We start from the raw sequence: 12,469 nt of genomic DNA, 5'->3' as shown, positions 1-12,469 counted from the left end.
TCTGCTTTTCCTGTTCCTTTTTGCGCTAGCAGTAGAATCTTGGAGGTAATCATTTGTCGACAGCAAGAGAAAGAGAGCATGCCTTTTGGTGGGGAACAACACAAGATCCACCTAATGGTGAATGACATCCTTCTTACACTGACCAATCTGACCTGCTCTACCCCCAAAGTCTAGCAACTTCTGGCGGCCTATCTTAAAATGTCACGATTTAAGGTCAACTTTGATAAATCTGATATGCTTGCCCTCCAGCTAATCCCTGGATCAAAGCAGACTTTATCTATCCAATCCACCATCCGGCGAGCCACTGGGAAGAAAATATGCTATATCACACAAGACTATAGACACTGATATGCAGCCAACTACCCTCAGACACTTAGCGCAAAAGTCCTTCTTGGGCGTCTCTACTTGTTTCAGGCTCTCCCAGTCAAAATCCCTGACCACTATCTCCATACCCTGCAGCAGGCCATAGATAGCTTTGTCTAGGCTGGTAGCTGGACATTAGTCTCAAGAAACTTTCTGAGACTACCCAGACAAACAGGTGGGTCAAGCCTTCCCGACATTAGGAAATATTATCAAACATCCCAACTTAGTCCTTTTTGAACTGGTGGTCCTTGAGACCGAGTGCCACTGGATCCACACGGATGCAGTGGTGCTACAATGAGCCCCTTGGGTGGTCCCATGGCTTTCAAAATATGGAAGACTGCCTGGATGGTATCTGTCAGACATCCTTAGGCACACTGTGAAAATGTGGGACTCCCTAACGAGAACCTAATCTACCCATGTTCCCGTTTCCTTTTACACCGATGTTTGGAAACAAAGAATTTGAAGCCGATATGATGGGGAGCAGCTGTGCAAAATGGACTGAAGCCGGGTCTAGGATGTTGCATTACTTTTTTCAGAGGAAAGAGGTTAAGGGCTTCACCCAGTGCAAACTTGACTATAAACTCCATGGAAATGACAATTTACACTACTGCCTAATGAGACACTGGATCCTTCACCCTTTAAGCAGAAGGCTGCCACTGGTCTCCTGAAGAAGTGGGAAAAACTCTTCACCACATATAAGGACCCAAAGGGTACTCACATTTGCACCAGACTAACAGAGCTAGCACCAAACATGGAATGGCTCTATATGAAAAAGTGGACCAGGCAGCTGGGTCAAGGTATTTCACCAGACATGAGAAAAACTGTGGTCCAACATTCCCAGCCTAATAAAAAGTGTACAAACTAGAGAATTGATATATAAAATGATGCACTGGCATGTCACTCCCGTTCACCTAAAATGAATGTACAACTCCTTCGAGGGCCTGTGCTGGAGGGGATGTGGACAGGAAGGGGATACACTGCATATCTGGTGGTGATGTCCAAAATGCAAATTTTCTGGAAGGAAGTCCTTAGTCATGTAATAGTGTATCTGCTGGTAACGAACCTGGCAGTGATCATCCTGGGCATTTGTCCTCCGGAACTGCACCACATAACCAAAAGGGGCTGGATATTTACATTGAACATGCCTCTGGTGGCCCCATCAACTAATCGTGTTAAAATGGAAATCTCCAAACCTATGCAGGAATGGGCAGGGAACCTGTGGACATTGTTGGCTATAGAGAAATTGACAGTCGCTCACTGATCACAAATTTGACCAACAATAGCATCCTCTAATGGGCTATTTGTTGAATAAAGGGATGGTGTTTGCTTGCCCTAAATCTCTGAGAGCATTATATATTATTGTACAATGAAGTGCAGGACAGAAGTACTGAGCCGCATCACAGATACTTACTCATAGCATACTTGAGAAATGATCATTCACTGTGTTGTTGATTTCTTGCATATTCATAGGTGGTTAGTTTCAAACTACAAATGTCTATTGTAGGTTAGCTAATGCTATGTTGTGATAATTATGTTGGAACTGTAGCTCCAGAAGGAGAGTTTGATTTATAAAAGCAATACACATTTTGTTGGAGAAAAAAAAAGTTAAATGAAACAGAGTCCAATTAGACCCAAAGGTTAAGCAAATTTAGGATACTGCATTTGTAAGAATGGGGATGGTGTTGAAGGACTATTGTAGTATGTGACTAAAATTGTGGGAATCATCATACCAGTAACACTATACCTACTGTGCTGCTTCCTATTACTTGTGTGGCTTGGTTGACAATACGCTTATTGTAGAATCGCAGCCCAGGTAGTTGCCTCCTTTGCTAAAAAAAACGTATTTATTCAAGCTATCCATATTGCTTCAGCACATTCTCCCATGTGCATAAAGGGTGTTGGAAATGGCTCTCTCTTCATGGTCATCCCCAAATGTTTTACCTTTTTCCCCTCCAAGTTTTTGCAGAATTTTTTTTTTTGGTTGCTTTAGGACTCTTTGCATTTTACCACTGCTAACCAGAGCTGAAGTGCTTGTGCTCTTTCTAAAACATTGGTTGGTATATACACCCAATTGGCATATTTAATTTACTTATAATTCTATAATAAAGTGCACCACATGTGCCCAGGGCCTGTAAATTAAATGCCACTAGTGGGCCTGCAGCACGGCTTGTGCCACCCACTTAAGTAGCACTTTAAAACATGTCCCAGGCCTGCCATTACAAACTGAATCAGTGTTACACTGCAATGTAGACTTGGCATTTATAATCCTGTGCAAGCCTTAAACTCCCCTTACATTACATAGGTCACCCTCTGTCAGCCCCAGGTAGCAAATAGGGTACAGTGTAATGTAATTAAAAGGCAGGACATATACTTTTAAGTTTTACATGTCCTTGTAGTGAAAAACTCTCCAATTCATTTTCACTACTGTGAGGTCTAATCCTCTCATAAGATAACAGTAGGGATTCCTTATTACATTTAATATGCTGTAATTCCTAATTGATAAGTGTTAGAAATTGGGTCTTTGGTTAGCAGTCAGGTTACCCCCTGTCCAAGCAAGGACCCTCACTCTAGTCAGGGTAACTCACACACAATCCAAATTATCCTGGGCCCATCCTCTTCTTTCTCAGTGCCAAGCAGTCAGGCTTAACTTAGAAGGCAACGTGTAAGGTGTTTGTGCAATAAATCATGCAATAACACAGTATAGCACCACAAAAATACACCACACAGTGTTTAGAAAAATATATAATATTTATCAGGTAAAATGCAGGTCAAAAACGATTATGTTGCAATAAGTATATGTTGAGATATCACTGTAAAAGTGATATAAAGTGTCTTTAGTCTTTTAAAAGCAATAAATGTCTGCTTCAAGCACAAAGTACCTGGTTTGCGTTCAAAATCTATGCAAAGAACCACAGAGGAGGAGATACGTGGAAAACAGGGAGGTGTGCGTCGATTTCTCGTGCCGCACACGGCAATGTCGTTTATTTTTCAGGGACGGCTGTGCGTCGATTTCTGGTGCTCGGTCAGGGATCCTCTTCGAGTTGCGGGGTTTTCAGACGCCCTGGGGACGATGCGTGGATTTCCAGCGCTGACAGGTCGAAGTCAGTTGGGCTGCGTCGATCCGGTGGGCGTTGTGTGGAAATTTCTACAGCAGGCGCTGCGTCGATTCCTCTCTGGAAGTTGGGCTGTGACGTTCCAGCTCAGCGGTGCATCGATCCAGTGGGCCGTGCGGCGAATTTCTGGTTGCTGCACTGGCGCTGCGTTGCTCGTCTCGTTGCAAAGTCGGGCTGGGTCGTTCCGGTGCGGTGAACTTTTCACCGCGATACAGGCTGTCCGTCATTTCTGGCAAGCTGTGTGTCGAATTTCACGGCACAAGGAGTCCTTCTTGTTCTTTTTGGTCCTGAGACTTCAGGGAACAGGAGGCAAGCTCTAGCCAAGCCCTTGGAGAGCACGTCTCACCACAGCCAGAGAGCAGCAAGGCAGCAGTCCTTCACAGAAAAGCAGTCAGGTGAGACCTGTGGGCAGCCAGGCAGTTCTTCTGGGCAGGTTGCAGATTCTGGTTCAGGTTCTCTTCTCCAGGAAGTGTCTGAGTTGGTAGGGGCAGAGGCCCTGTTTAAATACCCCAATGTGCCTTTGAAGTGGGGGAGACTTCAAAGAGTGGCTTAAAAGTGCACAAGGCCCCCTTTCAGTGCAATCCTGCCTGTGAGGGTCCCATTAGGGGTTGTGGCAGTTGTTTGTGTGAGGGCAGGGTACTGTTCTTCGACATGCAAGTGTCAGGCCCTCCACCCTCCCAGCCCAGAACGCCCCATTCGAAATGAGGAGGTATGCAAGTGAGGCTGAGTGTCCTGTGTTTGGGGTGTGTCTGAGTGAATGCACAAGGGAGCTGTCAACTGAACCCAGCAAGACTTAGATTGTAAGGCACAGAAGGATTTAAGTGCAGAGAAATGCTCACTTTCTAAAAGTGGCATTTCTAAAATAGTAATAATAAATCCAACTTCACCAGTCAGCAGGATTTTGTATCACCATTCTGGCCATGCTACATATGACCTTCCTACTCCTTTCAGATCAGCAGCTACCACTCAAACAGCATATGAGGGTAGCCCCAATATTAGCTTATGAAGGGAGCAGGCCACACAGCAGTGTAAAAACGAATTTGGGAGTTTTACACTGCCAGGACATGTAAACTACACAGATACATGTTCTGCCTTTTGCCTACACAGCACCCTGCCCTATGGGTTACCGAGGGCATACCTTAGGGGTGACTTATATGTAGAAAAAGGGGCGTTTTAGGCTTGGCAAGTACTTTTAAATGCCAAGTCGAATTGGCAGTGAAACTGCACACACAGGCCTTGCAATGGCAGGCCTGAGACAAGGGTAAGGAGCTACTTAAGTGGGTGGCACAATCAGTGCTTCAGGCTCGCTAGTAGCATTTAATCTACAGGCCCTGGGCACATATAGTGCACGTTACTAGGGACTTATAAGTAAATTGAATAATCCAACTGGGTATGATTCAATGTTACCATGTTTAAAGGGAGAGAGCATATGCACTTTAGAACTGGTTAGCAGTGGTAAGTGTGCAGAGTCTTAAAACCAGAAAAAACAGTATCTAAAAAGTGGAGGGAGGCAGGCAAAAAGTTAGGGGTGAACACCCTAAGGCTGTCAGGCCTAACAATAAGGAGTAGATATGTCATGTTTAGCACATATAGGACTGTAATAATAAATCCTATTTAATGCTAAAGTCATATTTATTGATACAATTTCAAAAATTCCAGTTTTTGAAAGTTGGGATTGTCCTGCTCTTAGCCCTGCGTGCCTGTAGCCTGCCACCAATACATGTCTCAGGCGGGGTGACAGCTGGGGTTTGTGCATTCCCTCTAGACAGCCACACAGAAAAGGAGCTTAGGTGGGCCATCCACATCCTGATGGGCCATCTTGGGCAGGATTGGATGGAGGAGCTGAAGACCGCCTCACACTTATACCTGATTAGGGTGTGCCCTGTTCCCACACAAAGGACTGCTCAACCCTCTGTAGTGAGCCTGGAGCCAGGGCCGGAAGAGAGGATCTCTGTATACTTCAAAGCCCCTCTGTGAAGTCTCCCCACTTCAGAAACACAACTGGGTATAAGTAAGAAACTTCTGCCTTTACCAACTCAGTAAACTTCTGGATCAGTGGATACTCTGCCAGGATGATGGCCGGCTGTGCTTCCTCGAGGACTGCCACTCTTCTGGACTGCTGCTCTGGAAGAACTGCTTTCTTGCTGTGCTGGCCTGCTGCCCTCCTTGCCTGGGTGAGAGGGACTGGACCTACATCACTTGAACCCAACACCCAGAGTGACTCCAAGGGTCAGCTTATTGGTCTCCTCTTTTCTGTAGTCTCAGAGACACAAAAGACTTCCAGCTTTCCTGCAAGCACCTAGACTCTGCCATCTTTGAGGCTTGCCCTGTCAAGCATGCCAATACAGTCCTGGCCCTTGGAAGTAGGTTTAAAGTGCTGCTTCACCCAGAAACCCTGCATCAATGCTGTTGCACCTCTTGGAACCAGCGCATCTCCATTGGTGCCGATACATCGCCGCTGCTGGCAGGATCAAATGCACTGCATCGCTAACTGCGTAACTCCTTGCCTCTATCCCAAGGATCGACAATGACGCATCGTCTCCTCTGCTCCTCGCATTTTCTTGATGTGGATGCAAACATGTTACTTTTTCAGCGGGCCAAGGATGGTCCCTGTATCTAATAGTTGTGAACTTATTCAGTATTCATTACTATTGATGTGCGTTGAAGTGCTCACAAACTGCAGTAGAGTTGTAGTGTTTTATGCTGTTTTTAATGAAAATTACAGTTTTTTTGTTTCCTGAGCCAGCAGCAGTATGGCTGACTGGATGCAGTATGATTCACTAGAGAATCCATGTGCAAAAGATGTCCTCCACAAACCTCATGCCACCATGGCAGTGTGCATCTAGTGATTCAGAGTTAAGGGCTTATTAGGATTCCCCTCACTCAAAATCTTTAATTTACCATCTGGTCCTGGAGGTGAGGGATACTGGTGGTGCTGAAACAAGTCATCCTGAACAAATGACTGGGCAATGAGACTCCTTTCACGTTGCAGCACTCATGAATACACTACTCCAGTCTCGGAAGTTTCACTCATACGCCCCTTTTAGAGGTTAAAGAACCCTGTGCAGGTCCTTCATGGCCCGAAGGGACAGGGAGGTTTAAGCTCAGGTGTTCGCTGCTTCAGGGAAGCCATCTGGCGTCACTAGTAGGGCCCCCCTCGGACAACAAGGTAGTGTCAATCCTCACCTTCCCATGTACAAAGAAAAGTGAAGGGGGATGCTACAGTCTGTCTCTGCGTCAGAAGGGGCAGCCACATGGTATGAGGTGGGCTTTCACAAGAAGATACCTGTGTGCCCCATAAGGTCCAGGGACAGTCCCTAAAGCGTTTTTGTTCCTCAAGGCTTTTGGGGCAAGAACACACGGACTGTGCAGGGTGACCCGTGTCAGAGCAGGTTGACAGTTGTGCCTTTTTGAGGACGGGGTCAGCCCCATGCCCAAGTTTGTGCAAGGTAAGAGGTGCATCCATGTGCATTCAGGTTGAGTGGTATGACACCATGAGTGCAGGAAGCAACTCATTAAAGCCAATCCTACTGGCATAGCCAGTGCATGTTCAAATTGGACAAAACTTCCAAGGCTATGACGTAGAAAGCGATCTTCAATCCATCCCGGCGACCGCCGACTCTGCCACTATTTATAGATCCGAGCAAATCGAACACCATAAAAAGACAAACAGGCAACACTGGACGGCACCCTTAATCGGTGTTATCTGACAGCTTTCTGTGCTTTCTGACAGCAATTCTCTGTCGGCTTCCCTGACCAAAAGTAAAGCCTGATGGCTTTTCTTCGTGTCTGCCAATCTAATGAATGAAGAAGCTAAAATGGAGTCTGTTCCCATTCAGTAGCGCCAAATCTGTTCCAGAAAGAGACATATTCTTCTACGTTTTCGTATGACGTAACTGTAAAACCAAACGTTGCAATCGTGTGTAATAAAAATTAATGCAAAGGGAGCGCTTCTGTTGACTTCGATATGTCAGCAAGTATGTCTTAAGGTACATCATGTTGCCTAATATTACTTTTCTATTATGGTGACACCACTGTTGGTGTTTTGCTCTCATTGTGAGAGATGGTTCCGTGGGTGAAGTTGGCTAATGGCTCAATGAGTTGTAATGAAATGTTCTTGTATTTGTTTAACGCTTCACACTCCAGTGAGGTACCAAAACTCATGTGAAGACCGGCAGCAGGCTACAAATACTATGTGTGTCTCATGTCAGCCATATGATATTGCGTTGATGTTGTAATTCAGGAACAGAGTTTTTTCTTCTTATGTTTTTTTGTTGCTCTGCCTATGCATGAATTTTAAACTAAAAGCATAACCATTATAATGTTAGTGCATGGATAGATAACAGTATGAGTTCAGTGCGTCCTAAGTCCTTTGGTGTCGTGCATGTGACTGCTCAAACCACGTTGCTGCAAACGTGCTTATGTATGCAAGTCTGTAGAAGGAAAATGTGGGCAAAGAAGCAGGTGTCCTCCCTGCATATATTGTCACAAAAGAGCGTTTTAGTAAAAGCATGTTAACTTGTAGGTACATCGTGCAATAGCTACAGAGTATGCCTTGAAGTCCACACGGGGCCGCCAGTGGGGCAACTCGGAGAAATTGATAGTTTATAACATTTTTGAGAAAGAGAGAGATTGGCCGATCTGCAGGCCTTGTGATACGTTTTAGTAGGGGTAATTGAACCCGTTTCTTTGAATAATAGTAGCAGTTGTTCTTTACAATGACTTGAAACAGCAAAACTGTAGCAGTGAGCACTGCATAACACAACGTGCTGTTTGGGCCTTTGTAGGAACATGTCTGTAGTGTCAGCTGTAGGTGTAAATTTTAATTTTTACGCAGAATTCCTAAATCATAACTCTGTTGTATGTGATAATACCTAAAATGTAATGTCCAAAACAATTTGATTGAAAGCAGAATATCGACATTTAAATACCCAAAATACAGTTTTCCTCACGATCTCCAGTGTGTAAATTTCGGTATTTTTAGTTAAGTAAAAAAAAAAAAAAGCCATATCTTTTTTTTTAAACATTAAAAAAAAATCACAATTATTTCTACTTACCATTTTAATGTTGTATTTTATTCATAATAAATGCATAATCCTAAATTACATAAAAAGGATCTGCAAAACTGTTTCCTTGTGGCGATTGCACTTATGACACCAGAAACTCTACCAGACAGGTGGACTTCCAACGTCCCAGGAGTGAAACACAGGAGTCTTGAAAAGGTTTTTCCAATAGGGTGTTTTAAATGTTGGGAACATCCTCAAAATTACCTTAAACATTTGTAATATGTTCCCCACCATAGCTGCACTTCTAAACATGCCTTAAAAGAGAAAATATAAGATATGCAATTAGCATGGAAAAGTGGCCTAACCATTCACATTGTGTCTGTGTTGTCAGAGTGGGGTAACCGATATCTTCAAACAGAATAATATTTCCTGTATAATGAATAGAAGTGGACACTATTAAATGTGGTGCAAAAGCGTGTTTCAATGTCCCCTCTGCCGTGTCTTCTTAGGTGAACAGAAGTATGCATGGACACTCAGATGAGTTGCAGATTTCTAGGCGTATAGCAATGGCTGCTATAGGTCCAGATTATTTTGTGAATCAATACTTTATTAGAGACATTTCAGACTGAGATCATGCTTTAAGCTGGATGGCAACTAGGCCTAGATGAACTTTTTATTACACAAACAAAGGCCAAGATTTACATCAAACTAACGCAAGGCAGCACAGCAAGTAATGTTGCGGTACTGCATGAAAAGAAGCAAGCAGAACATCACCACATCTACTAATATGTGGTGATCTGCCTGCGCTGGCGCACTTTTGACTGTCATGTGCCAACACAATCAATCTTGGGTCATAGCGCAAAGATGTCTGCATGTTGGAAGAATTGATTTTGTGCTGTAAGGGCCCCCCTATCCACTACCGGTACAAAAACCTTGCTTTAAGGTGTTTCCAACCTCGTATGCATGCTGTACATTGCACCACCATTCATTGTGGGGTGGTGGAGGGGGGGGTGGAAGGAAGACAAATGACTACATTTGTCCATGTTATGCCTGCCTCGAGGAGGCTGAGGATTTTGGCGTAAATCACTGTTTAGAGTGCTTTCTAGATAGGAATTTGCATCAAACCCCAAAGGTGGTTGCATTGTACACCACCTTGACACAAAGTAATGCAAGGAAACACATTGCACCGCTTTGTGTAACTTTGGGTTACGTGGCAACGCAAATCGCGATTTGCGTTGGATTGTAGAACCCATCAAGCAATTTGGGCAGGTTTGTGTTAAAAAAAAAAAAAATAAAGACAAACCACTCGTAAAGTGTTTGCAAATCTGGGCCTTAGTGTATAGAGTTTTGTCTATGGCATAACTTTTCTCCTGAGGAAGACTGTTTCAAGCAGAAAATATCTCCCTGGAATGTGAAACTGATGTCTGCTGCAGCTGTGTGGCATTTCCTATTGGAACGAGTCTCCTGCAAATATCTCGTGTGATTGTACACAAAGTATGACCAAGCGTTACATTTTCAAGCACAACACCGGCTAAATGCATCTTGCATAAAACAAGTAATTTGGAGTCATTTTTCCACTCGAGAAGAATTTTGCAAGTTGGGCTACCTATAATAGAGACTGTGGCAACACAAAGGTTCGCATTCTCCTTGCATCATTACTACCAATCATACAACAGGAAATATTGCATTCCATGAGATCTTCACAGGTAGTCAGTCATGTAGACAATCCCAAGACGAGTGCAGATATTCACCCTGATTCACAAAACATTCCTATTCACTGAGCACCCTCGTGTCTTGATAAATTGAATGTCGGCCAAGATTACTTTACCGTAGAAAGCTTTGCAGTCAAACGGCTCGGAGGCATGTCGATTAAGATGCTGCAAACCATTCTGACTCTAACGTGGTCATTTACCCGAATTAAAAAATGAAAGTAAAAATGTTTTAAAAAATGAGAGTAAAACTGCTCTTTTTCCTCAAAGCTTCCTTGCTAGAAAATATCAGTTAAACAAGTAGCACGCCCTGAGCCACGTATTCTTTTCTTACTAAGTTAAATTGCAGCGGACAGTAAAAAGCCTTGAAAAGCAATGGTATCCACTTGTTCCTGTATAAATAACGTCTGTCTAAGGCTGGGTGATGAACAACCATGATTCTGTTTCCGAGAGGGCTGTGACGCACACAAGGCTTGCATGCATGCAAAGAATTTTAATGCAGGCCTCTTTTTCCCGCTGTCCTTTCCTTCCTAAGGACCGTTGGTCAAGCCATGCACTTTCTTTTCTTACTTCGTTTTTCATACTCGTAGCTCGAAGCCAGTAAACGTAATAACCCTTAATTCAATGTAGCTCTTACATGCTCCGTGTAATTCCATTTACAGAGACTCGGCATTGAAAAAACAGACCCGGCAGCTTTGACGGATGAGGAAATAAGCAAGTTCGTGAGACTGGATATTGACCCAGGCACCATAACGTGGCAAAGAGGTAGAAGAGAACTCGAATGAATACACGTCTGTGGGGAGAAGAGTGTTTTTTACAGTCTGTAAATGTCTTTGTTGGCGCGAGTCCTGCGAAAGGCGTAGGGGGAGGTGGTTATGGAGGGGAACATCGCATTCTAGAAGTATAGATTGTGTCTTCAGAAAGAGCGTATTTTGGCAGCTTTTATGTGGAAGATATTTCACAATTCACTTGGTGGCTTCTTCGGAGTCTGTATGTGTTAGTTGGTTGCACCATTACCACTCTCAGTGAGACTCATAGACTGTACATTAGGCTCACATTACTCTTCTTCCGGGGAAAGCAGCTCCTACAAGACTGCATCTGTCACCTGGTTGGACCTCTGAGAAGATTGGCACATCTCATCCACATCATTCAACACTGCCCACGTAGACCAGACTGCTAACTCAAGCGCACAAATTAAAATGGCTTCAAATCCTTTAATCTGAAGAAGGTAAATGTACACAAACACAGCTCCATCTATCTTCTTAATTTCATGCTTAGTTCTGCCACTAGTTTGCTGTAACATTATTGGACCACCTTCCAAACTAATCACACTCAACAAAAGAAGACCTACACTCTTGAATCAGTGCTTAACAAGCATGGTAGCCTCTTACCTTAAAACACATCTGTAGCTCTCTCCTTCACAAGCTGCTTAAACCCAGCACAAATGTACAGCTATATGTGTGGCATGACCCTCAAATGAGAGTCCTCCCACATGAGCCACATCCCACACATACCAACAATGCACAAGAAACAGAGTAGCTTCATTCTTTAATACCCAGAAGCGCTTCATTATCTCACTAGGGGCATAACACGCTGTGCAAATTCTACAGTGCTCGACCTAATGTTCTCCGTTATTATTGATGATCCAATTTATGCATTTTAAGTTTGTAGAAATCAGACTTGGTTCTTATTCGTTTGATATGAGTTTGGAACATCCAATAAAATTAGATATCTGTAAAACTGTTACCATATTTTTAAAACATAAATTGCTACCTGTTTATAGAATCCATGTTGATAAATGACCAAAGATGAACTGTCCACAGAGGTTAATATCCGCAAGTTGGTTTTTGCTAATCAAACAGTTCTGGTAATTTGAAAGAGGCAAAAGGAAAATTTGTCAATCATTGACGGGGAGAATAACTTGGTGTATATATAGTTCTGGTGTTCTTCATTACTTTACTAATTCTTCCATGTTATATTCTGTGCCATGGAATGTACATGGCACAGCAGATTGTCTTCACATGTTAAGGTCAGGAAGGGTATGCAATACTTTGTGAGCTTTTGGTGAACTTGCTCAAGTACTCAAGGTTGGTATATGTAGATTGAGACATAATTAGACATGATAAATTTAGGATGAAGTGGAAAAAGGGAATATTTAATATAAAATTTGAAAAACTTTTAACCTTATATGTTGTTAAAGTACATTGAAGTGAAGAGTGTTGCCCATCAGTCTCCAAGAACATGCAGAAAGTAAACCTATGATCTTGTCCCTGAACGT

At 43.3% G+C, this 12,469-nt stretch overlaps 1 protein-coding gene across 2 annotated transcripts in view; it reads left to right on the top strand.

Moving 5' to 3' along the window:
- MTHFD1 (methylenetetrahydrofolate dehydrogenase, cyclohydrolase and formyltetrahydrofolate synthetase 1) overlaps window positions 1-12,469 on the top strand; it is a 293,116-nt gene that overhangs the window by 191,301 nt on the left and 89,346 nt on the right. For both annotated transcript variants that reach the window (XM_069207350.1, XM_069207351.1), the window contains one exon: window positions 10,854-10,956. In XM_069207350.1, coding sequence (XP_069063451.1) covers window positions 10,854-10,956 — 103 coding nt within the window. The remainder of the gene's footprint in view (window positions 1-10,853; window positions 10,957-12,469) is intronic.

The sequence above is a fragment of the Pleurodeles waltl genome, chromosome 9, assembly GCF_031143425.1.
Source record: "Pleurodeles waltl isolate 20211129_DDA chromosome 9, aPleWal1.hap1.20221129, whole genome shotgun sequence".
NCBI lineage: Eukaryota > Metazoa > Chordata > Amphibia > Caudata > Salamandridae > Pleurodeles > Pleurodeles waltl.
The sequence above is the reverse complement of the archived record's forward strand: the minus strand, read 5'-3'. Positions and strand labels throughout refer to the sequence as shown.